The sequence below is a fragment of the Camelus ferus genome, chromosome 2 (assembly GCF_009834535.1).
Source record: "Camelus ferus isolate YT-003-E chromosome 2, BCGSAC_Cfer_1.0, whole genome shotgun sequence".
Classification (NCBI taxonomy): domain Eukaryota; kingdom Metazoa; phylum Chordata; class Mammalia; order Artiodactyla; family Camelidae; genus Camelus; species Camelus ferus.
Genome location: NC_045697.1, coordinates 49,743,967 through 49,771,922, shown reverse-complemented (window position 1 = coordinate 49,771,922; position 27,956 = coordinate 49,743,967). Strand labels below are relative to the sequence as shown.

At 35.1% G+C, this 27,956-nt stretch overlaps 1 protein-coding gene across 3 annotated transcripts in view; it reads right to left on the bottom strand.

Annotated features, from left to right (window-relative positions):
• Positions 1-18,640: 18,640 nt before the first annotated feature.
• Positions 18,641-27,956, bottom strand: part of RCHY1 (ring finger and CHY zinc finger domain containing 1) — a 17,970-nt gene continuing 8,654 nt past the window's right edge. For all 3 annotated transcript variants that reach the window (XM_006176327.2, XM_032457929.1, XM_032457937.1), the window contains 6 exons: positions 26,748-26,826; positions 25,145-25,189; positions 24,980-25,038; positions 24,864-24,890; positions 23,658-23,778; positions 18,641-21,606 (listed from right to left, as the gene is read on the bottom strand). In XM_006176327.2, the coding sequence (XP_006176389.1) occupies positions 21,478-21,606; positions 23,658-23,778; positions 24,864-24,890; positions 24,980-25,038; positions 25,145-25,189; positions 26,748-26,826 (460 nt within the window). In that variant the 3' untranslated portion in view covers positions 18,641-21,477. The remainder of the gene's footprint in view (positions 21,607-23,657; positions 23,779-24,863; positions 24,891-24,979; positions 25,039-25,144; positions 25,190-26,747; positions 26,827-27,956) is intronic.

The following is a 27,956-nucleotide window of genomic DNA, read 5'->3' as shown; positions in this document are numbered from 1 at the left end:
TACCTTGGAGGGAAATAGGAAGACTAGGGTAGAAGGATGGGGAAGAGAAGCACTCGGTAGGTGCAATTGTTACTGTTTTAGTTCTTGAGTCAGGTGGTGAGTTAAAAAAAAATTTTAATCTATTTTTAAAAAGGCGTGACAAAAGATAAACTAGTTAGATATAAACCAGCAGAAATCCAGTATAGCAATTTTAATACTAGACAAAAAAGGACATACAAAATGAAAAACATAATATGGGGTATATAGGAGTAGAATACATTAGCATTAGGGACCAAGAAGATGTAATAATCATGAATATATACTTAGTAATATAGCTTAAAAATATATGAAACAATAACTGACAGAAGAATGAAATAAATTAATTAATCTTCTACTTGGAAAAATTTAAGTCACCATTTTCAGAAACTAATAGCTTAAGTAGAAGAAAAAGAGCAAAGATATAGAACACTCAGTTATCAAATTAAAACTAAAAAATGTTACTAAAAACTAGATGCAAAATTTATATAACCCATTCCTAAACTGAATTGGGGGCTTTTCAGAACTGTCTCTTCCCTTTCATACATTTTAACATTTAGCCTTGAAAAACTAGAGACTCTTCTAACTGGTGAAGTCTTTGCAAGATAAGTAGCAAATATTTCCATTTTCCCTGAAGCTGCCAGAATAGCGCAGAATATTCTGCATCATAAAACTGACCTGACAACTTTAATTCTAACAAAGATTTGTAAGACATCCAGACTTCAGAAACTGTTGTTGTGTCCTGGGGAAATCGTTCCTCTTCTCTAAGAAGCTTATAATGCTGATTGGTTGTTTTATAATGTGTTGCCCTGGTGATAATATTTAAAATGGCATCTTAGAGATATAAATACTTGTTGACTTTCTTTGTTAAGCTAGAAAAGGATCATTGGCACTTAACATGCCTAGAGAAAAAAAGTAAAAGTAAAATGACTTTTAGATTTCCATTTTACAGAGTTTGACTGAAAGTCTCATCTTATTTAAATAAATGAATAATGCTTGAGTTAAACAGAAGATTAGAAGTTACTTAAAACTGTATGACAACGAAAGTGCTATATATTAAAATCTGTGAGATGCATCTAAATAGTACTTAGCGGGAAATTTATATCTTTGAATATGTTGATGAAAGGCTAAAACAAATTAACTATTTCTCTTCTTCTTCCTCTTTCTATCTCTTCCATTATTTTCCTGCCTTCCTTTCCTGAACAGTTCAGTCCTAAAGGTATTAGATGAGCCCACTTCTAAGAGACGTAGGCATCCAAACATCAGGAATGGAGAGAGGGTAAGCCATGGCAGCCCACACCACAGGGCTGACATCCAAGGAAGATAAGGGCAAGGGGCCCAATTTAGACAGGGTAAGAGGTCACCTCCACCCTGAGGCACAGGGGTTACAGTCCCCGCAGGGTGAGCAGGGCCATCCCCGTGGAAAAGTGGCCTGGAATGGGAGGTTAGAAGAATGGATATAGCAAAGAGGGAGTCACACAGGGGAGGGCGTGGTGGAAGAGATGAGAAATTGATTACATAAGGAGGATTAATCAAGTAACTAAATAAAGGATGTCTCTGAAGTCTTCATGTAATTTTAAGCTTTAATAACTTCAGAACCATAAATTCTACAGACTTATAAAAAAATTAATTTGACTGTTGGAGTATTTAAATTTCTTCTATACTTATTTAGGTTTGTATATTTTGAATGATAAATATTTAATTTAATATTTTCTTTTCAGTCTGTTTGATTGAATATGGCAAATGACTGAAACAGGATAAAATATAAAATGTTTCAAAATATTCAAAATTCACACAAAAAAGTGTTAAAGAAATATAAACATCTAATTAAACTTATAAGTTTTGCACAAACATAAATAAAACAAAAAGACAACTTATGAACTGGAAGAAAATATTTGCAAATGATACAACTGACAAAGGTTTAATTTCCAGAATATACCAACAGCTCATACAACTCAATAACAAATAAAAAACAAACAACCAGTCAAAAAATAGGTGGAAGACCTAAACAGACATTTCTCCAATGAAGACACAGGCACCACAGGCACATGAAAAGATGCTCACTATCACTAAATATTAGAAAAATACAAATCAAAACTACCATGAAATATCACCTCACACCAGTCAGAATGGTCATCATTAAAAAGTCCACAAATGATAAATGCTGGAGAGGCTGTGGAGAAAAGGGAACCCTCCTACACTGTTGGTGGGAATGCAGTTTGCAGCCACTATGGAAAACAATATGGAGATTCCTTTAAAAACCAAAAATAGACTTACTATATGATCCAGCAATCCCACTCCTGGGCATATATCCAGAGAAAATTCTAATTCAAAAAGATAAATGTACCCCAATGTCTATAGCAGCATTATTCACCATAGCCAAGACACAGAAGCAACCTAAATGTCCATCCATAGATGACTGGGTAAAGAAGATGTGAGATAGATAGATAGATAGATACATAGATACATAGGAAGAAAGAATACTACTAAGTGATAAAAAAAAAAAAGAATGGAATAATGCCATTTGCAGCTACACGGATGGACCTGGAGATTATCATACTAAGTGAAGTTAAGTCAGCCAGAGAAAGACAAATGTCATATGATCTCTCTTGTATGTGGAATCTTTAAAAATGACACAGATGAACTCATTTACGAAACAGAAAGAGACTCATAGACATAGAAAACAAACATGTTTACCAAAGGGGAAAAGGGTGGGGAAGGGATAAATTGGGAGTTTGGGATTAGCAGATACAAACTACTATATACAGAACTGATAAACAAGGTCCTACTGTATAACACAGGGAACTATATTCAATAACTTATAATAACCTATAATGAAAAAGAATATCTATGTATGTATAACTGAATCACTATGCTATATACCAGAAACTAACACATTATAAATCAACTATACTTAAATAAAATAAAGTAAATTTAAACAAACTTTCAAATGATGATGGAAAGGGGGAAAAACTAGATTATACCTGTAATGTTGAATTGGAAATGAAGATATTGGTGCAAAATCATGGTCTTCAATTAATAAAAACAGAAATTAATCAATATATTTGAAAGATATCCTGTGTTCATGGATTGGAAGAATTAATATTGCTAAAATGTCCATACTACCCAAAGCAATCTACAGATTTAATGCAATCCCTATCAAAATACCCACAACATTTTTCAAAGAACTAGAACAAACAATCCTAAAATTTATATGGAACCACAAAAGACCCAGGATTGCCAAAATAATTGCTGGTGATATCACGCTCCCTGACCTCAGTGTAGACTACAAAGCTACAGTAATCAAAACAGCATCGTACTGGAACAAAAACAAACATACAGATCAATGGAACAGAATAGAGACATCAGAAATAAACCCATGCACATATGATCAATTAATCCACAACAAAGAATATACAATGGAGAAAAGGTAGTCTCTACAATAAGTGGTGCTGGGAAAACTGGGCAGCTACATGCAAAACAATGAAATTAGAACATTTTCTCATACCACATACAAAAATAAACTTAAAATGGATTAAAGATCCAAATTTAAGACCTGAAACCATAAAACTCCTAGAAGAGAGCATACTCTTTGATACAAATTGTGGCAATATTTTTTGACTCTGTCTCCTAAGGCAAAATAAATTTTAAAAAAATAAACAAATGGGACCAATTAAATTTAAAAGCTTTTGCACAGCAAAGGAAACCATTGATAAAAGATGCTTTGAAAATAGGTGGTTATATTACACATGTAAATGTAGTTTAAAATGTTTAAGGGAAAAAAATACACTACATACATATACAATACAATTTCTGAATTTCCAGAATTTTTATTACATTTTTTTCCTTCATTTACAATATTAAACAATCCTAAAATTATATTTGTATATGGTATAGGGCCAAATCTTACTTTCTTCTAGATTTCCTCTAAATTTAGTATTTATTGAATAATTCTAACTTCTCCCAATATAGTAAAATACCAGTTTTTTGCATTTTAAATTCTCTTATGTGCTGAGATTGATTTCTGTATTCTCTATTTGACCCATTTGTCTATTTGTCTATTCCTATGCCACTGCTGTGTTGTTTTTTACTTGAATGGCTTTATAGTATGTTCTAATATCTGATAAAAAAAAAAGTCCCTCCTTTGCTAGTCTATGTTTTCAAATCTTTCTTGAGTATTATTAGGCACCTATTTTTACTTCTAAACTTTCAGATAATTTTACTCAGTTCCAAAGGTACTTTTAATGCCCTGTTGGTATTTTAATCTAAATTTCATCAAACTTAATTTAGGGGAAATTAACATTTTTATTACATTGCTTTCTCATTTTAAAACTATCTTACTATTTGTTGAAAGCTTCTTTCTAGGTTATACAAAAAGATTTTACAATTTTTTTCATATGATTCCTGTGCTTTTCTCTAAAATTTATTCCTAAGTACTTTACAGTTTTTGTCATTTAGGTAAATTCTATTTTTTCTATTTCCTTTACCAGTGTTTATTATTAAAAGAGAAGAAATAATTTATTCTTGTATAAGGATCTTGTAGAAGTCACCTAACCAAATTTTCTTATTAAATCTTGTGTGTTTTTATTTACAGGTATCTTGGATTTTCTAAATATAAAATCATATCATCAGCAAAAAGTGAAAGATTTCACTCTTCTTTTCCAATATTTATCATCAACTACTGTATTTTATTGTCTCACTACATCACTAGTACCTCCCAATCTGTTAAGTCATAATGGCGAGATTGGACATGCCAGATGAGTTCCAAATTTTACTGGAAGTAGTTGTTATGATTTGATTTTAGGACTGTCAGATTTTGGTACATAGTTTCTATTTCAATTAATTCTGTAGTAGAACTGGAAATAACCAGTCACACTAGATTAGTGCTTAGACAAATATACCAGACTACAGGGAAGAGTCAATCATCAGGTTAGGCTTCATTCATCCCTTTGACCCTCAGTCTGGACAGTGCACAGTTTCCTACTGTCAGACAAACAATTGAGGTCTCATAGCATCTCATGTTACAGGAATTAGGAGAATGTCATAAGCATTTTGTAACATAAAGGAGTTTTAATGGTTAATTTAAAAAGGGGAACTTGTTGGGCTAAGTAGTTCTCTGGAAATTTATGTGGTTAGCTGGCCAGTTATTTTGCAATCAGCTAGTTAACAAGTTCAGAATATTTGTATTTTATCATAAAGGTAAGAAAGTTTACTTTTTAAAATAATGGGCCAAATAATGGTAGACAGCTAAAATGTACAACTCCCAAAGAATTCCCTTCTGTTTCTATTTTACTTATAGTTTAATTAGGAATGGATGTTAACTTTTATTGAATACTCTTCCATATCTAATGAAATGATCACACGATTTGCTGATAAAGTAAAGTATGTTGTCATATTTCTTGCCATTATCTTTAAATTCCTAAAATAAAAATACTTGATCAAAATGTATTATTCTTTTGATTCATTAGCAGATTATTTTTGCTAATATTTTATTTGTAATTTTTGCATCTATATTTATAAATGATATTTGCCTATATTTTTTCCTCCCTTTCTGAGGTTTTAGTATTAAAGTTACAATGATTGGAGAGATACCTATATTTTTACATGGCCTGAAATCATTTGAAAAATAGTGGAATTATTCATTCTTTAAAGATTAGATAATTGTTCTGAAAGCATCCGTGCCTGGGTTTTTCAATAGATTTTGAATCATCTTTCCATTCCCATCAATAGTAATTTTCCATTTCTTCTTTGTTCAATTTTGATTATGGATATTTTTCTGGGAAATAAACATTCCCTCTAGGTTTTCAAATTTGTCATAATGAAATTGCATGACCATGAGTTAAAACAAAGAAATAAAATGAGAGTCAAAGAGTCAGCCTCAGAAACCTAGCAGCTTCTCTCTTAGTTGTAAAGGCTGTTTCTCTTCATCATTAATCTAAGTTCCTGCATGGCCTTCAATTATGGCTCTGGACTAGTCAGGGGAATGGGAAAGACACAAGCGAGTTTCTATCTACCACCTACTGGCCATGTGACCCTCTGCTATGACCCTAATTCAAGCCACCCTAATCTCGTCCTTGGACTACAAAAAACTCTTAACTGGTCCCCCTGCAACTTGCCCCACCACTGTCTATCCTCTGGTCAACTATTAGAATATTTTTAATAGTAAAAATTAGATGAACTGTCATATTTAAAACTTTCCAAAGTTTCCCACTGAACCAGAAAAAAAAAAAAAATGTCTGCACTTCCGACCACAGCATTCAAAGCCCACATGAACTAGGCACCATTATGGTTACCAAAGGGGAAAAGGGGTAAGGGATAAATTAGGCATATGAGATTAACAGATGCACACTACTATGTATAAAATAGATAAGCAACAAGGATTTACTCTATATCATGGGAAACATATTCAATATCTTATAATAACCTATAATGGAAAATAACATGAAATATATATGTATATAGCTGAATCACTTTGCTGTACACTTGGAACTAACACAATATTGTAAATCAACTATACTTCAACATAAATAAACCAACAAACAAACAATACACAAATACATCTCACTCTACTCATACTCCAGCCACCATGGTCCAACCACTCTGCCTTCTTTCTTTCTCCCTGAAGATACCAAACTTATTTCCATCTCAGTTCTTTTGCATCTACTGTTTCTTGTGCTTGGAATACACTTCCTCCTTTCTATTTTTCAGTTCTCCCCTCAAATGTCACCACCTCAGAAAGGCCTGATCTGACCACCCTAGCTGGAACAACCACCCCCAGCCCCAGGCACTCTCTTTAACAATATTCTATCTTCTTCAGAACACTTATCACTACCTAGTTCTGTGTTTGTTATCTGTCTTCCTCCACTGGAATATAAGCCCCCTGAAGGCAGGGACTTCATCTAACTGCTATATCCTTAGCACCTAGAACAGTGACTGCTCATAGTAAATATTCAATAAATATGTGTGACTGATCAGCTGTTACTTTCTGGATAAAATCCAAACTTCATATGCCAACAGAGTGCTACATCATCTGACTTGGCTCGTGTCTTCAAGCTCATCTCGTGCCTCTCCACCTCCTGCCAGGATGGGACTAGGGGCCAACGTGAAGCCATGTTGGTCTGATAAACCTAAAAGAGTAATCCTAAGTATATCAATGCTCTACATAAAATCTTTACCACAATCCAAATACCAGGAAGGAAGGAAGGAAGGAAGGAAGGAAGGAAGGAAGGAAGGAAGGAAGGAAGGAGTAAGGGAAACACACTTGCCATGTGGGGGCATGTGTCAGGGTAGGTGAAGGATACAGAAGCATCAAAATAAAGAGCTTGAGTCTCATAGAGGAGGATTCGAATAAAGAGAAGAAGTAGAATAAAGGACAGGGGAAGTTTCTATTACACATGGAAAATTACAATGCCTGATAGAAGATATTATAAATGTTACAAATATAAGCAAGAAAAGTGTTCCAAGACACTGATAATTTGCTATGAAAAGTTTACATATACATTTTAGTTCTCCAACTAGAAAATTGGTTTTCCCCAAAGACAAGAACTACTTTTCCATCTTTCTTCCTTCAATCATTTTTGTGGAGACCCCAAAGCCTTGAGTTTAGCATTCTACAAGTAGTGGAAAAATCAATAAATGCTTACTGAACAGTTAAAGGAATGGATGCATGTCTAGGGTTCATGGGGTTGAAAGTGGGTGAGAGATAGGTTAGCGGATGGCAAGGAAAAGTTGATGCCCCCTGCTGCAAAGTTAAGAATATCTCCATGGAGGTCGTCCATGGACCCTTCCCAAGGCCAGAGTCAGAACCAAAGTCATGCTTCAGTCACAGAGGAAAAGACAGTGGAAAATCTTTCCTAATAAGGACAAATATGACACCAAAAGTACCCATCAATGTAGAGATAAGAGAACCTGAACCTAGCCCTCTAACTGGAGCTACAGCATGCTTTCAGGGCAGAGAGAGAATTTTCAAGCACCAGAGCAGAAAACACTTAACATAATGACAGGCTGAGAAGTACAATTATCTCCTCCCTCCTCCCACTCCACTGCAAGCAGGAAAATCGCTGCGAGGGTCGGCTGTAAGTGTAAGGTGGCACTGAACAGCAGCCAGAGGGGACCTGCCTATTTCAACACGTTCTATGGAAATTTATTCCCAGGGCATCTGACAAACGATGCTAAGTGTCTGGGAACAGCAGACTGAGGAGGACAGACTGCCCATCAGTTCCTGATCTACTTGAGCATCTGAGCAGCACTTTCTTTTGGGCGTGTTAACAGCACTTGTCTCCCCGCAGAGGAATAGCAAGTGCAAATGTTTCAAAAGCAAAAGCATATTCTCAATTTTAAAGTGAGAAGAAAGGGAAGATAAAGTACTTTCTTTAAAAACAGGGAAGAACTCATTCTGTTTGTGATCAACTATGTGCAGTCAATCAAAATGGTTTCACTCGAGTGAGATGGTCATGTCCCCAAACCAACATATTTCATTACACTGAGGACATCCACACTCAGGGAAGCAAGAGGACAGAGGTGCAGGTGTTAACACCATCCTTATGCACAAGATACCAGAAATATAAAGTAAAATGGATTTTGAGATGGAAATAGCTGAGCTCCAAGATGGCAATGATGTTGCCAAAAGTGAATTCCTTGTCATAAAATCAATTTAGTGGGTTGCAACCAGCTTCCTTCTCCTTTGTAATGAAAAGGTAAACATACATAATGCTTACTAGGTATCAGACAATGTTCCAAGCACTTTGTGGATATTAACTTATTTAATTCTGACAACATCCCTAGGTGGGTGCTTTATGCCTCCATTTTAAAGATGAGGAAACTGAGGCTTAAAGAAGTTATATGACTTATTCAGAGTCACATAGCAAAGCTAGGATTTAAAATACAATAGCTGCCTCCAGAGGCCTGGCTATTAACAGAGCCATTCTGACTCTCATGGTTATGACCTGCAATAACTACCCTAGAACCAAAGGTCTTTAAATAACTCCCTCATACCCATGCCTCTGCTTCAACAATTACCAAATCATGGCCAATCTTGTTTCATCTAGAACCTTATTCCCAATAACAGAGTATTTTGAAGGAAATCCCAGGCATCATATCATTTTATCTGGAAATATTTTTGAGTGTGGTGCTAACAGATTTTTTTTAATATCAGGTTTATTGAGATATAACTCACATAATCACAAAATTTACCCATTTTAAGTATACAATTCAATGCTTTTTAGTATATTCATGTAGTTGCACAATTATTACCAGCAATCAATTTTTAGAACATTTTTATCACTCCAAAAAGAAGTTCCATAATCACCAACAGTCACTGTCCATCTCACTTCTCCCAGGCCCTGGCAATCACCAGTCTACTTTCTGTCTCTATGGATTTGTCTATTCTGGATTTCATATAAATGGAATCATATTATATGTGGCCCTTTGTGATTGGCTTCTTCCATCTAGCTAAATGTTTTCAAGGTTCATCCATGTTGTAACACATATCAGCACTTCACTCCTTTTTATGTTTGCATAATATTCCATTATATGGTTATACCACTGTTTATCCACTCATCAGATAGTAGACATTTAGGTTGTTTCTTTTTGGTTAACATGAGTAATGCTACTATGAATATTCATGTACACATTTTTGTGTGGACATATGTTTTCATTTCTCTTGGGTATACACCTAGAAGTAGAATTGCTGGTAGCTCTATGTTTAACCTTTGGAACTGCCAGTCTGTTTTCCAAAGAAATGGTACCATATCGCATTCCCACCATCAGTGTCTGAGGATTCCAATTTCTTCGCCTACTCACCAGCACTTGTTATCTGTCTTTTTGATCATAGCCATCCTTGTGGGTGTGAAGTAGTGTCTCATTGTGGTTTTGATTCTCATTTCCCTGATGGCTTGTGATGCTGAGTCTTTTTCATGCCTGGCAGATTTAAACTAGCAGATTCTCACTTTAAGATTCTTTTTGGAACACCTTTTTTAATTCCAAAATATTTGTTCTTTCTCTTACCAATGGAATGTTCATACACTTTGCTGTCCTATTTTTTGCTGCCATCATCCTTGTTTCCCATACTTCCAACTGTTCCAAACTTAGTCTCTAGCCAGAGACCCCATAAAGAAATAATCTTTCTAAAGTAGCCCCTCCATGTGTTGTTTCCTTCATTGTATTTATCACTGTCTAAAATAATATTTACTTGTTTATTGTTTGTCTTCCAATACACACTCTGAAACACAGTTGTCTCTTGGTATCTGCAGGTTCCAGGACCATCCGACCCCCACCCACCCCACAATGGTTACCAAAATTCAAGGGTACTCAAGTCCTTTATATAAAATGGCATAGTATTTGCATATAACCTATGCACATCCTCTTATATACTTTAAATCATCTCTAGATTATCTGTAATATCTAATGCAATGCAAATACTATGTAAATAGCTATAAATACAAAGTAAATTCTGTGTAAATAATTGCCAGTGTGCAGCAAATTCCACTTTGCTTTTGGAACTTTCTGAAATATTTTTCCCAATATTTTTGATCTGTGTTTGGTTGAATCCACAGACGCAGAATCCATGGATAGAGAGACTCAACTTCTTAGCCCCATGAGAGGAGAGACCACGTCTATTTGTTTATCACTTTATCCCAGTACCTAAAGTGAGGCACAGCAGAAATTCAACAAATATTTGGTGATTGACTGAGTATTTCTCAGATTGTGGAGTTCTTATTTGATTTTGTTATGCTACATTGCATGCTAACTTTTCATAGCTTTTTGAAATAAACTGCATTTCCTGAGATGGTCTCTGAAACACAGAAGAGTGAAATACATCACTATTCATCACAGCACATTTACAAATGAAAACATATCAACAACACTCTAAATGCTTAACATCTATAAACTGAAATATTGTGCAAGACATTTAAATGATGTTTACAGAGAGACTGTACTGTTATGAGCATGTTTGCTCTGTTATATGAAGAAGTGCAGGATACAAATATGCATGACACTATGATCAAAATTGAGCATATTTTTTAAAGCTTAGAGAAGAGATTGTGAGAAATAGACTAAAATGTTCACAGGGTTGTCTTTGGGTTATATAATCCAAGGACACTGTTTCTCTCTATTCTTCTTTCTACTTTTCTATATTTTCTATCATGAACATGTGTCACTCATATGAAACAAAAATAATCTTATTTTAAGAAAAACTATCATCTGCATAGTACTCTCACCACAAAACAAGGAGGCATTTTTACCAATTTTTATACAATTAAAAAAATATTTTTTCCTTTCTTTTCTTTTTAATGGATGTACTGGGGATTAAACCCAGGATTTCATGCATGCTAAGCATGTGCTCTACCACTGAGCTATACCCTCCCCCTTATTTTTATATATTTTAAAGCAACAGTTTACAAAATGAAAATATCAAGTCACAATTGTTATTTACATTATCAAACTGATGAGGGGAGTTTTCTCCTTACAGCCATGTCAGGCTAATAAATAAAAGATAAATAAATAATCTTCAACCCTAATACAGTAATAGATATAAGACAATATTCACTAATGGCTGCCAGGCATTATGTGCCTTCTAATGGAAAAACACAACATAACCTACAAGTATTCTTGAAAAATTTAAATCTGCCCAAGCTTCTAGATCAAGTAAAACAGATTAAATAGATTAAATAAAACATATTAAAGTTAATTTTATTTTTACTTTTTTAATTAGAATTTAAAATCCATATGTAGATTGTATTATATTTTTATGACAATACTGGTATTATTGATATTATTCAGATTCTGATTTAAACATAAAAGTTGATATATATAGGGAGATATATATAGGAAGAGAGATATAGATATAATTGTTCATTTTTTCATGGCTTTAGGTGTGATAATAGCATTGTGGTTATGTATTTTAAATAGTCTTATACATGGAAAACTATAAACCATTGATAAAGGAAATTAAAGAAGACTTAAAAAACTGGAAAGATATCCCATGCTCCTGAATTGGAAGAATCAATATTGTTAAAATGGTCACACTGCCCAAGGCAATCTACAGATTTTATGCAATCCCTATCAAATTACCCAGGACATATTTCACAGAACTAGGACAAATCATAATAAAATTTATATGGAACCACAAAAGACCTAGAACTGCCAAAGCATTACTGAAGAAAAAGAAAGAGGCTGGAGGAATAACTCTCCCAGACTTCAGACAATACTATAGAGCTACAGTAATCAAAACAGCATGCTATTGGTACAAGAACAGGCATATGGGCCAATGGAACAGAATAGAGAGCTCAAAAATGAACCCACAAACTTTTGGTCAACTAATCTTCGACACAGGAGGCAAGAATATACAATGGAATAAAGACAGTCTCTTCAGCAAATGGTGTTGGGAAAACTGGACAGCAGCATGTAAATCAATGAAGCTAGAACACTCCCTTACACCATACACAAAAATAAACTCAAAATGGATCAAAGACTTAAACATAAGACAAGATACAATAAACCTCCTAGAAGAAAATATAGGTAAAACATTATCTCACATACATCTCAAAAATGTTCTCCCAGGGCAGTCTACCCAAGCAATAGAAATAAAAGCAAGAAGAAACAAATGGGACCTAATGAAACTTACAAGCTTCTGCACAGCAAAGGTAACCACTAAGTAAAACAAAACGACAACCTACGGAATGGGAGAAAATTTTTGCAAATGAAACCAACAAAGGCTTGATCTCCAGAATATATAAGCAGCGCATACGACTTAATAAGAAAAAAACAAACAATCCAATCCAAAAATGGGCAGAAGACCTAAACAAGCAATTCTCCAAGAAATACAAATGATCAATAAGCACATGAAAAAATGCTCAATATCACTAATTATCAGAGAAATGCAAATCAAAACTATGATGAGGTATCACCTCACACCAGTCAGAATGGTCATCATTCAAAAGTCCACAAATGACAAATGCTGGAGAGGCTCTGAAGAAAAGGGAATCCTCCTACACTGCAGGTGGGAATGCAGTTTGGTGCAGCCACTGCTGAAAACAGTATGGAGATTCTTCAAAAGACTAGGAATAGACTTACTATACGACCCAGTAATCCCGCTCCTGGGCATATAGCCAGAAGGAACCCCACTTCAAAAAGACACCTCCACCCCAATGTTCATAGCAGCACAATAGCCAAGACATGGAAACAGCCTAAATGTCCATCAACAGATGACTGGATAAAGAAGTGGTGGTATATTTATACAATGGAATACTATTCAGCCATAAAAATGACAACATAACTCCATTTGCAGCAACATGGATGTCCCTGGAGAATGTCATTCTAAGTGAAGCCAGAAAGAGAAAGAAAAATACCATATGAGATCATTCATATGTGGAATCTTAAAAAAAAAAAAAAGAAGTACATAAATACAAAACAGAAACAGACTCATAGACATAGAATACAAACTTGTGGTTGCCAAGGGGGAGGAGGGTAGGAAGGGACGGATTGGGATTTCAAAATCTGTAGATACTGACAGGCATATGCAGAATAGATAAACAAGATTACATTGTATATAGCACAGGGAAATATATACAAGATCTTGTAGTAGCTCATAGTGAAAAAGAATGTGACAATGAACATATGTATGTTCATGTATAACTGAAAAAATGTGCTCTACACTGGAATTTGACACATTGTAAAATGACTATAACTCAATAAAAATGTTAAAATAAATAAATGAATAAATACTCTATCTTTTAGAGCTATACTGAAATATGTAGGAATAATATTATGACTGAGACTTGCTTCAAAATAATGTGATGGGGAAAGCATATAAAGGTATAAATAAAAACAGTTGGCCATGAGTTGATCATGTCAAAACCGCACAGTGAATATGGGGTTCACTGTATTAGTTGCTCCACTTTTGTGTGTCTAACATTTTCCATGATAAAAAGTTAGAAGGAAAGTGGATGAGGCTACAACTGGGCTTACTATTAGAACAAGATAGTAAGTAGTCTGCCATATCACAGAGCCCTGACAGACTCCCTTATTACCTACCCCATCCAACTCCATCCTTCATCTATGCTCAAACTCCTCTACACTGTTTAGCTTTTATTTTGGAAGTTCAGCCTTGATTTAACTCTCTTATCCCAGACCCTCTGGCTAATCTTAACTTCTTATTTCAGTTACTATTGCTGGGTAACAAATCACCCCAAAACTTGGTGGATTAAAGCAACAACAATCATTTTCTTATTATCACTCATGGTTCTTAGGATTGACTAGGTTGAACTGGGCTGCTCTCACCCAGTCTGTCACATAGTTACAATCAGAAGGTGGTACTGATTGAGACCAGAACCATCAGAAGGCCTCCTCACTCCTAAGTCTGGCAATCCATGCTGGTTGTTGGTGGGGATGTCAGCTGAGGCTGTCAGCCAGAACATCCACTTATGCGTTCTCCATGTGACCAGGCTTCCTCATTGCATAGTGGTGAGGTTCCAAGAGCTAGTCTCCCCATAATATCCCAGGTTGCAAGTCTACCACCTTTATAACCTAGTTTAGAAAACATAACTTCAACTATAGTCACTGGCCGCACACATTCAAGGGGAGGAAGGCAGGTCCCATGTCCTGATGAAAGGAGTGTCAATGTCACACCGGAAGATGGGCATGTGGAAGGAAGATCTTGTTGCAGCCATCTTAGAAAACTCCATCTGCTATACTTTGGGTCCCCCTTGGTATGCACATTTGTTTCTCTGGCTCTGATCAGTTCCCAATTATCAGCAAGCCAAACAGCACTTTTCTGCCTAGAACTATCATCCATCTGCCCCTGCTCAGCTTGCAGATTCCCCTTGGCACCAAAATTTGCCTCACTCCAGCATTCGTGCTGTCTGCTCCCAGACTGCTGCCTCTACCTCTTAATGCTCATCATTCTTCCTCCCTCCCCCTTGCCCATTCCAAAATGTATAAGGACGTAACATTAGCAGATAACATTGTCCTTGACAATACTCTACCTTTACAAACCTAGCCCAAGGAATACAAACAGGCAGATATGAAATATGGTAGTGACAGAAATACTTAATTAAATTTTAAAACTGTTCAAAGACTATGCATCACTGATGTTGGTTTATGTCATTATTATATAATGGACAATAAAAGTCCTGTCAGTATCCAGGGAAAGCTCTTACTTTTCAGTACCAGGTAGGGAAAAAAAAATCATTCTGCACAAAAGATTCCTGTCACCAGAAACATTGTGGCACCCTCTGCTGTCAGGAAACAAAGTTTAAGGTACTCTGGGTTTATTTTTTCTGCAGGATTCTCCAGCATCCTTGTCCATAGGCTATCAATCATCTTATCCAGATGTAAAAGCATAAATCAGAGAGGGGAGGAAATTTATAGGGCTTAATTCCAGCAAGACAGTAAAGGTAAAGAATGAAAATCCAATCAGTATGTGTAGCTGAATGGTAACAAAATAGAAAAGGAAAAAGGGAGCCAAGCAGAGAATCTCAGGATGCAGCAGATGTAGCTATCTGCATCTCAACCATTTACTAAGTAGAGTCAATCTCCACAAATAACCCATGAAACACAGAATGGTTAGGTAAGTTGCCCAGGGTGACACAGCAAGTAAATGGCAGGGCCAGGATGCAAATCCCAGCAATTTGTCTCCAGAGCCCATGTCCTTCACCACTCTGCTCTACTGCCTAAGAAATAATTATGACTATTAATTGGGAGCGGGGTTACTTCTTTAAATGTATGAAGAGTTATTATTAGGTATCATTGCTCTTACCTAAAAGAAAACTGATTGCCAGGAAAACTACTTGCCCTGTGCTAAGCAGAAAAATTAGGAAGTAATCCAATTCTCCCATCCACAATAAAACTATTCTGAGGTTTAAAAGATCCTTTCCCTTCTAAATTTAGGAACAACTTTGTTCTTTTGAGAATTCAAAATGTATTACAAGGACACCAAAAGTAATCTTTCATCACCACCTCACTAAAATCCATCAGCTGCTTTTACAGAGAGCAACTCTCCCTCTAAGAAGTTTGAGGCCTGTACAGCCAGACCAATTCATCCACCAACCAGCCAGTCAGCTGAGCAGAGCCACTCAGGATGTTCCAAATCTGAAGCCTGGTTCACTTGCTGGAGAGGGAAAAAAAAAAACTTCCTCATGAAGGACAGAGGAACTGGTTCCTGTCCTCAATAGAAAAAATGAGTCTAACAGGTCTTGGGCAGGGTAAGGAGGATGTCCAAGGGGTTGGAGAGCACTGGGATGCAGGCTGAATGGAACAGACCCACATTCCCAGTATGGAGCTAGGAGAACCTCATGGTTTAGGGAGGCCTTCCAGGCAGAGAAAAAAGCAAAGCCCAATCCACTGCAGGCCATTTGTCCCTGGGCAGACTTCCAAACCCTCCTCAACCAGAGCCTAGGTAATTATGGTAAGGCTAGACTGTTTCAGTCACTGGACACACTGGCACAGTTCAATGGGAGCACACACTGGAGATCACTGAATGCTGCAAATGGGAAGAGTGTGTCTACTGAGGGCCCAGTCATGCACAGGCACTATCATTAGTGCTTTAGAATTTATTTAAACCTCACAACACAAAACCCACCTATGTAAGAGGATGAGCAGCAAAGGCTGAAATTACAACAGCTTCCACAGAGGCGACAGGAATGTTTCCCACACTTAGCTCATTCTGAATTCTGACTCTAGAAAAAGAGGATATGCAAGATGGCGAAAAGGACAAAAAGTGAAAATGGGACAAAACAGTTGAAAGCATGTAAGTGATTAAGGGAAGTTTTGACTCGTTTGAATATCATGTTGTTTGCCCCTGAGGGGAAAACAAAGTGCAACCAGCCTGACGCTTTGATCCAGATCAGAGGTTTACAAGAGAAGATGCTCGGCAACAAAATCTGGACAAGAACAATCCTAATGAACCGCGGAACGTCAGGCATTACACCGGGGACTCTGTGTATCACAGATCAGAGTGGGCCTGTTAGTTGACATTCATAGGAGTTTAAGTTTCACTTATTCTAAAATAGAGAACACATAAGTTACAGGTTTACAAACCTCCCAAAGACCGTATTTTTGTGGTCCCTGCGTGGCAGAACCAAGCCGAAAAGCTGTCCTGGAGAAGCTGTTTCTGAAAGGCTGGACTTACTGAGCCACTTGACTCAGTTAGAAATCAGCAAAAGCACCCCCGCAGCACCACCAGTCACACACTCACCTTTCCTAGGCCAGGAACAACTTGAGGTTATTTACTGTCTCACTCATTTTTTTAATGGCCCCAGTCTAGATATTGTGCCTGGCACATAACTGGTGCAAAATAAATGTTTGTTAAATGGGACAAACGGACAGATGAACCTATTGACCAGATTCCAGCATGACTTGATTCCTGTCTTCTAGTCTGAGAAACATATAACCCCATCACATTTCAGTCAGTATCTTCTAGGACTAAACACTTTTCAGGGTCTTCTTAAGGAATTTTTGCACATACATGTACACACACACACACATTTCTATCAAAGTTTTATATACAGTAACACTTGGGAACAAGTTTTTTTTTTTTGGTTTTTTTTTAACTTCACCAGAAATTCAACAAATTCTTATGACAAGGTATTTTAAGAGATGAGAAGCTCCACCACTGCCCTCAAAACGTAACAGGCTCTTTCTCACCCCCAACCCCACTGGGTTAGTGTGCGGCCACAGCCCACCTGGCTTACCTCCACCTGGGCGTGCGCTGCAGTTCTTGCCAGCATGTGGCCTCCACGAGTCAACTGCTAGAGGGCTTTCAGAGGCTTTGGTTGTATCCTCACCCCACCCAACTTTGTCCATGAGAAGCTTTACATACTTTTTCATATACAATGCGGAGACGACAAGGGGAAAGGCAAAAATTGAACAATCATAAAAGTAAATGCCAGGTCTTTTTAAGACTCAAAGTGCTCTAGTTTAGAAGAGGGAGAGGTTACAAAAGAGTTTGGGATGTTAATTAGCATTCATGGAAAAGGTCAACTTTGAGCTGGACTAGGAAGAAGAGGCAGCTTTGGGCCCAGGTCTTCTTTATTCTTTGACAACTACATTTTTCTGAGAACAATCATTCCATGAGGGAACCATGTGTGCAAAGGCAAAGACCAAAAATTCAAAGGAGGTGTGTTTAAGAAACGTATGTAAACGAATAAAGAAAAATAACACTGAAAGATAAAATTGGAAAAACATTGTAAAGTCTTCAAAGTGAGGAATCTGGTCTAAATCAAAAACACAGTAGGAAACATGTACATTATTTTGACCAAAATTATAACAAGTTTAATCTCAGGAATAGTGATCTGGCAGGATGGATATGAGGGGAGAAAAAACTGAAACCAGATGGAAGATAACCAGGTTGGCACTAAACTACTACAGGAACAAAAAGGGATGTGTAAGAACAAACAAAAAAAGCAGACCTGCCCAAAGGTGGCATATAATCCAAAGGAGGCATATAATCCAAAGGGATAAGCACAAGGGAAAAATCCACATGAAGATGACAGTAAGAAACAAGTCCACCTAGTAAAAAATAAATTCAGAGAACTAATGCCAAAAGCAAAAACTGTAAGAGAACTACAGCAGAGATGATTATTTAAAGAAATGGCATAGACTTTTGAACATCCACATTTCAAATTAATTCATTTTCAAATTGATTTATTTACTACTGAACACCTATTAAGTATTAAACACTTATAAGTGATGTTGACTCCTTACTACTGACATCCATTTTGATTCATGACCAAAAATTTCTTAAAATATGTATACAATATGAAAATAGGTTTTAGTGAAAAAATTCAGTTTAAAATCTATGACACCATGAAAATACTACTTCTTCAAATATGAGCTGAGAAGACTCTAGAAAACTACATGAGATAAAAAACAAACTTGACACACATTCCGTTAAAGATAAAAGGAGCCAACAAGCTTCTGTGCATCAAGAAATTCATACACATACTGAGTCACTAGTTTTTAAAATAAGTACACTGCACATAAAATTCTGTGGCAGGGCAATCTGACTTATTTCAGGGACACACAATTCTACCATACCATCGTACCCAAAATCAGACTAAGTGTTTAACATTCCTTGCAAGCTTTTTCAAAGTCTCTATGAACAAGTAAAGAAATGAAGTTATCTGTTAAAATGTTAACAGTAGTTATGTCTGGAAGATGAGATTATGAGTTTTTCACCTTCTCTTCCTATTTCCTACAATATATTTTTGAATCAGAAAAAGTCAAAAAAAAAAAATAAGATTTTTTCCATTTTAGGTATTACATACTAAATGCTAAGGAGCTTCTGACTGTGAATGAGAATTGCTGAAGGATTTTAAGCACTGAATTGACACATCATTGACAAATCCCTGAAGAAATCCTTGGTACTACAGACTTCAAGGGCATCTGAAAACCGCTTCAACCACATGACTGGACATCATATACAGCGATTACATACTAACTCTGCATTATGTTGGATAAATTTAGATCCTGAGTTGAAGGCATAAGTAACCAAATTTTGAATTAAAAGACATCTAAAAATCGAAGGTCTATCAGATCATGAGTTCCTCCAGGATATATGACTTAGCTATCAAGGGTAGTTTAGCAAAATGGAAGATGGAGTCAAAGGCAGCATGGTATAGTGGGTTTGGGGTCACACACCTGAATCTTTGAGTCCCAGTTCCAAAAATGAGTACCTGTCACTTACTCAAGCATGTCACTTAACCTCTAGACCTCAGCTTTCTCATTGAATAAAATGAAGATAACACCTCCCTACAGAATTATGATTAATGCTAATGTGTAAGCCTGGCAGACAGTAGATGCTCAAAACAGAGCTCTGTTACTATTATATACTCACTCCTACTCAAAGATTCAATGATTCTATGGTTAAACGCAACAATATGATTTAAATTATTTAGCAGGAGGAGATAACAGACAAGTAATACAACTTGAAAACTAGTCTTTCCTTATCTGTATACTGACTGCTAATACCTAGCAAGATACCCCACTCCTTCCCCAAACCAAGATCAGCACTAGTGCTCTACCCAGGCCAAGGAAATGGACAAAAGGAGAGAACACAGAGCAGAACACGGAAGACAGGAAGGCAGGATAGAATAAAGAAGACCTGGGCCCAAAGCTGGAAATCAATACTGCTGCCTGTATCCAAGTAAAGAGATTTCAACAAAAGAAATAAATGTAACAGAAATGTTTCTAGTTATAAGGCTATCTTCCTTATTCACAGATTTAACTAGCTCAAAGTTAGAAATATAATTGGTGTTTAAAATATACTTGTCAACTGACCCATATACATTTTACTTCCTAACCTAACGCTTTTTATAAACAAGCTAAGTTGGATACTAGGACACTATTATAAAACAAGTACAGGATCATCAAACATTTTTGTGTACCATGTTCCTGAATTAAGAAGTGTATTAATTCTATCACAAGTCCCCCCAAAAAGTTACATTCCATGCCACTTCTACTCATCCATACCTACTTCTGAGCATTTAGGAAAGAAAGAATCCACACCTCATTTACAACAAAGACAACCACCGTATACATAAAGAAAAACAAGGAAAAAGCTAGTTAAGTATGAAGAACACTAGAATGTAACACTACAAGGGCAGGTATTTGTCTATATTGTTCACTGTTGCCTCTAAAGCATCCTGAACTATATATCCAGCACATAACAGTTGCTCACTAAATATTTGCTGACTGAATGAATACACTATCCTTCGAAAAATAATTTGGAGCAACCAAAACAAAATTATTTTCAATTCTGATGGTTTTCTTAAGGCTTAGAAGAGTTCTATTATTTTACATTTTTCCCAATTACTCTTATGGAAGAATACCTGAAAAGAAAGGATTTCTTTCATATTGTAAGACTATATTGCTCTAACTAAGCCAAAAAGAGATAACTTTGGAAAAATTTTTCTATAAAACACTGTTTCAATATAATTTTATTAGCAGTTATTAACATCAGAATTCACATTTACAGGTTCCAAAGGACTGCCTTAGAAAATTCTAAAGTATATGTAATTAGATTTTAACAGTAAGGTAGAACATATTCTCATTACAGCACAGCCCTTAAGAAGTCAAGAATAATACTGAGAATTAAGTACAGTTCTATCAAGAACTAGAAACGAATTCTGTGTGCATAGTGTCACTTAAAGTTCCATGGAAGTATAATATATGTCTATGGATGTGAATTTCAGTGGCAAACATCACTGACTTCCAAACAACCGACACCAAAGGAATTCCCAATCAAAACACAAGCACAGAGGCTTTCAATTAATATAGAGCTATGATAATCCTATAAAGAGACCCTGAATCCTTAAGTCTTGTAATATGAGTTTATGCTGTGACACTAGTACAAAACACATCAACACTAATGCATAGATTCTGACACATTATGACAACAGGATACTAAAGATAGCCTTTTTCTGTATCAGAAAATGCTGAGTTTTCCAGTGTAGTGTAGGCTGGTCATTGCTGATCTAGTGAAATTCTGTATCCTCCAGCCTGAGCAGTATTGTAGGATTCACAAATATTACATTTCATGCCTAATATATGGAACTGGACTGTAGATCTTCCATTGCAATCATTGCAAAGAATCTGAAAAGAGATGAATTCAAATTAAGTGTATTAAACCTTATAAAGTGGCACTGTCTGCTCAAAATAATTTCTTAAAAATCACACTGAAGATGTGAAAACACACATTTAAAAGTCTAAATATTTCCATAAATAGATATATCTTTTATTCGTTCACTGAAAACTCTAAGAGGCTATTAAGGCAGCTTTGAATTTAGAAAATGAAAACGTAAATTTGAGCCAAGAAGTCTTATTTTAAAATAGTTCCCAAATATTATAAATAGTACCAGCACAAAAATTAACATAGGCATAATCAGATCAACACCTATACAAATTACATATGATTTCATTATTTTTCATTGACACTGAGAAAATTATCTTAATTAATAAAACAAATTTTTACATATAGTATTTTTGCTCACTCTTTAATATACTAAATTCCTAATCTTCCATGCCTCAAGAATGAATTACAGTCCAAAAGAGTATTTTCTAAAGTTGAACAGACAAGCTTTCAGCTCATCCCTAAAATAACAAGATGCCATGTAGGAATTAATCTCTTCTAGTACTGAGATCCCCAAAAATAAAAAAGGTATTAACCTGAACGTATTTATAGGTTACCAGGAAAAGTGGGTGGGAGGGGTAAATTCAGAAGTTTGAGATTTACCAATGTTAGTCATCATATAGAAAAATAGATTTTTTTTTTCAAAGTTACTTTTGTATAGCACAGGGAACTATCTTCAATATCTTGTAATAACCTTTAATGGAAAAATGAATATATGTATGTATATGCATAACTGGGATATTGTGCTGTACACCAGAGAAAGACACATTGTAATTGACTGTATTAGAATAAAAAAAAAAAAAAAACCTAAAATAGATCAATACATTACTATGTAAGAAAAGTACTAGCTTTAGAATAGTCACACCGTAATAAGTAGAAAATGTCCAAATTTGCTATAAATTATAATTTGGAAAATAATTCTTTTAAGAATATGATCTAAATGCAGAAAGTAGACTGGTCATTGCCTAGAACTAGGGGATTGAGGAATGGTTGCTAATGGGTACAGGGTTTCCTTCTGGGGTGAAAAAATATTCTAAAATTAATGGTGGTTATGTTGCAAAACTCCAGTATACTAAAAAGCACTGAATTGTACATTTTAAATGGATGAGTCATATGGTATGTGAATTATATCTCAATAAAAGCTGTCTTTTAAAAAATGATCTAAAGAGGACTTGGCACTCTACAGCCTCCAGTAAAACATCACATGATTATCAGTTAGTACTACAAAAGCCATCTTTCATTGACTCTACCAACAATTCAATTATCCACATGACTTACGAAATGCTCCAGTGTGAATGAAACAAAAAATAATTTTTATTTGGCTTTGTTAAGTGGTTTTTACCCTTTTGTGTAAAAGTGTTTCAACTAAAGGTGTTTTGAAAATTCATATGTCCAAAAATTATTAAAGCACCAGACAGCTATCTACTTTTCAATTCTAATCTATAATTCAATCACTAGGCTGAGACTAAACAACAGCACATTTCAGTTAATGGAGAAAAGATGATCATTCTCCATAAGGCAAATGGCAAAGAAATACTTCTATGTTAGGTTGCAGACTAAGACCAGGTTTTAAAAGTCTTAGAATAAAAAGGACAATAAACATTAAAAACCAAAATTAACCTTCAAAAACAAAATCCACAAACATGTTTGCCTGAAATAAAATTTTAAATAATTAAAATTAAAACATAATTAAAATAAAATATCAGATCAGTAATCCACCTGTACTCAGTTACATTACTGACTCTGCTAAGTAATGTGTAAATAATTTAGAATAAAGTTTTGCCTGCCATCTAGTGTTGGGAAGAATTGCCACAAAGGTATTCTTTGATTTTTCTTTTTCGTCTTTTAAGTTCACAGTTAACTAAAATTTAAAGATTATTTTGTCCTTCCAGTAATCACCACATTGGCATCTATGCCAAAACAGTATTTTTCAGACAGACTTGAGCAAAGGGGCAAAAATAAACATGAACAGCAACAAGGAACCTGAATAGTTTTAAGCACTGATTCTACTCACATCCACAGTCATGTTCTGATACTCTGATGGCATAGGAGTCTGTGCTACCTCATCATCCAGCTGCCTCCAGTACCTAGTCATATCTAAAGCAGAGTGCATACATAATGGACACCTGTAGCCTCTAGAAAAGACAGAAGAGTTATTTTCCAAACATTAAATGGAGAGTATATCAACTCAGGCAAACAAGAAGACACATGCTAACTGGTACACAAACCATCCAAGACAGGGCATTATTCTATATTTTAAGATAATCCATTACAAACCTGGGAACTTTATACTATAAAAGTTTTCTATTAAATCCTGATCATAGGGTACTTTTTAAAATCTACCTTTTTTCCCTCAGTTCTCTAAAATAGAGAGAAATTATTCTATGCTCTTTGTAGAATACACTCAATATATTTTAAAAACCAATTAAACTGCTTTTTAGCTAAACAACCTTAATTTCTTAATATATTCAGTCAAAGAAGAGACTGCATTCCTTAAAACTTAATTCAGATCATATTATTTCCTTTCTAGATTTTTTGCTCCTTTGTTTTTTTTTAATTAGAGGTACCGGAGATTGAACCCAGAATCTCATGCATGCTAAGCACGTGCTCTACCACTCAGCTATACCCACCCCCTATATTACTTCCTTTCTAAAACTTCAGAAAAAGTTTCCTTTTATCAGGCTCTTAAATAAAATTAAAATTTCTGCTCATTAATTTGCAGGAGCAAAACACATTTACACAGTCTCCTCTTTCCTATTTGCATCTCATTTTACCATCCCTTCCCCACGATAAAGTCAGCATTAACTAAATCTTGTTATCAGATTTTTTTGCACATCATTATACTTGGCCAACATAACTCAGAATTTTGCACAACATGCCTCAGCATCTTTACTTTTTACAACACTATGACTGCCACTGGCAAAGACTGAACTCCCCAGTAAGCACAGCCAGAAAATAAGAGGAATCTGTCTCAAGTTGTGGGATGAGACAAGGCATAATAGAAACATGGGAACAATGGTGCAGTCCCACACCCCCCAACAAGCTTTCTCCAATTTAACACCACTCATCTACCCTACCTATCTTGAGAAATATATGTGCCATATCCAGTATGGTATAAGTAACTGCAAGGTTTGCCTATTTCTTCCTCCTCTCAAGAAAAATAAAAAAGAAAACGGACATCTTACAATTACAATTTTTTTAAATCCCATCACATACTCACTCTTTCAACATTTCTTCATAACACGTTCTGAAAGTAAACATAATATTATTTTAGTAAAGCAAAAAGTATCTCCACTATTTTCAAACATTTTTGAGGAAAAATACAGGTTACTTTACCTATGTAGAAGATGTCCACATGGCAAGACATGAGCAACAATACGGGATGTGTGAATGTCCTGTAAAAGTAAACAAACATTAGTGCTTACATGAAGACAATATAAATACCCAGTATTTCAAATTCAAGAGAGGATATTTCCAAAGCAAAAAATACTTTAAGCTTACCTCCAAACATATTGGACAATCCTGCCGGGAAACATTTTCAATACACTGTTCAAAACGGAAACTAAAATTACCACAAGCTTAACTAGATGGAAATGATGTAACTAATAAAAACTAACAATGGAAACAGTATCAACTTACTAAAGATAGTAATTATTAACATTAATGCATGTTTCTTATACATCAGACAAGAACTGACTGATAAACTCACAACTATTTCAGGCTTTGCACATTACCTGAAACAATGAAATTGCTTATTACACCTTATTCAAATTATCTTTATTTTACAGATAAGGAAATTTAGTTGAGCCAAGATTTACCAAACATTCAGAGATAACAATGTTTGGAACCCTTTTATTTTATATGTCTTTTACTCTAAAGCTAAACTGCTTAATAATGCTATTAATAGTAACAGTTCATATTACAGAGTTTTTACTACATGCCATATATCAAGTTTAATACCAGCATTAGCTCATTAATTCCCACAACTCTAAATGAAACAGGTACAATTATTACCCCATTTTACAGGTGAGGTATTTGAGGCCCAGAGAAGCTAAATAACTCCCAAAATTACACACTAGCAAGAGGTAAAAATATAATTTGAGCACCAACAGTCTGCACCCATGGCCTGCATTCTTAACTTCACAAGACAGTGTCTGATTAGGTGTGGGGAGATAAAAGAAAGCACCAAACTATGGACGATGCCCAGGTTTTTTTAAGCACTTAAGTAGATGTAGGACCATTTACTAACATAGACAGTAAAAAACAACTGAGAAATCAAATAAAAACACCACAAGAGAAAGTAAATATAGTTTCCTAAAGACAGCATGGCATATCTTGCTATCACCCCAAACTCAAGTCTGTAAAACCCAACTCAATCTTGTATCTTCTACAAATTTCAATCTATTAATCAAGTACTTTAAGCCAGGGCTAAAAACCTTGGGAGTCATCTTTATTCAGCCCCGTTCTTTCTCCTTCATACCTTGTCACCATATCCCATATGTTCATTACTCAACTCAATTTCTCTCACCACTTTAGGATTTTAGGCACATTATTATCTAGTATCTATTTTTTAAAAACCCTCATTAGTCTCTCCATTCTGTAAATTACTGGATAGAATCAGTAATATAAATGACAGTTTATTAGATTTTTTCCTAAATAATGAAAAATAATTTTTAAAGGGCCTGGGATCATGATACAACAGCTACATCCAAATTAAAAGTATTTCTGTCTAATTATGAAAGAAATACTGAATTTTCTTGGAATGCTGTGCTAACAAAAGGTTACACTGCTCTGTATTTCTCCTGTACTAGACATTTTGAAAGCTATTCTTAAAACCAGTACCATAAGCTAATTTAGAAGTTGTCTACATTTACTAATAATTGATATAAGCATTCTTACACCTATAAAGAAAAGGAACTGTAGACCAGAAATTCTGAGGTGTATACTTTAGAACATCTACTTCTTAATAATGCTTAAAAATAAAAAGCAATACAGTTGAGCTTGGTAATATCTGATAATTAGCATGCTTTTAAACAAATTAGGATTTAAGCTGTTTTCAAAAACATTGTAATACTTTTCAAATCTCACAAACTGAATTATATACCTTGTGCTTTCCTCGGAGATTCATAGCGAGGCATAAGTTACATTTCGAACAGTGGAAAAAATCTTCCTTTGGACCAATCCTAAAAAATACATGAAAAACTAAAGATTAGATTCGTTTTTTACTACAGTGATTTGTTCATTACAAAGGTTCAGTTTCACTGTAAAGAAAGTTCAAACCACACTGAGGAATATGAGGTACACCCCTACCTTCCCAACATCACTCCCCAAATGTAAGCACTATAAACAGAATGGTATCTACTCTTCCATGTTTTTACTACAAAATTGCACATATATATACATACATACACACTTAGGGTTTTATTTTTTACATAAATGGATTCTTTCTACACATCCTGTTCTGAAACATTTTTTCCACTTCACAATCTTTCCTGAAGAGTATTCTATGAATGACTACATATGACCTCATTCTTCTTTATAGTTACATTGTACTACATGGTATGGATATGTCATAATTTTTTAGTATTCCTTTATTATATACTTTACTATCTTTAGTTAATACAATATATAATAAATATCCATATACACACATCACTTAACCTATATGTTGATGATTTTTATAAGTTTCCTAAAAGTGAAACTATGGAGTCAGAGGGCACTGCATCATCAGTTCTTATACTGCCAAACCGACCTCCAAAGATATACTAACTTATACTTCCACAACAGTGCGTGACAGCACCCATGCTCCCCACTCCTAGCCAACACTGGTTACCTATATGACAGACCACTAAAAAACGTCATTTTAATTTGTATTTTTCAAATGAGACAGAGCACATTTTAATGTTTATGAACTATCTGGATTTCTCTTGTGGATTTTCTATTCATGTACCCGGTTCATTTTTCTACTAGGGTATTTGTCTTTTAATCAATTTAAAGGAGCTCTTTTTATTTTTTAATTGAAGTATGTAACTGATTTACAATATCATATTAGTTTCAAGTGTAGAGCATAGTGATCAAATATTTTTATAAATTATACTCTATTTAGAGTTATTACAAAGTAATGGTTATGTTTTCCTGTGCGGTACCATATATTCTTGCTGCTTATCTATTTTATGCATAGGAGTCTGTATCTCTTAATCACCTACCCCTGTATCTTATCTCTCCCTCCCATCTTTCTCACCACTTGGTATCCACTAATTTGTTTTCTGTATCTGTGAGTTGGTTTTTGTTTTGTTATATACATTCGTTTCTT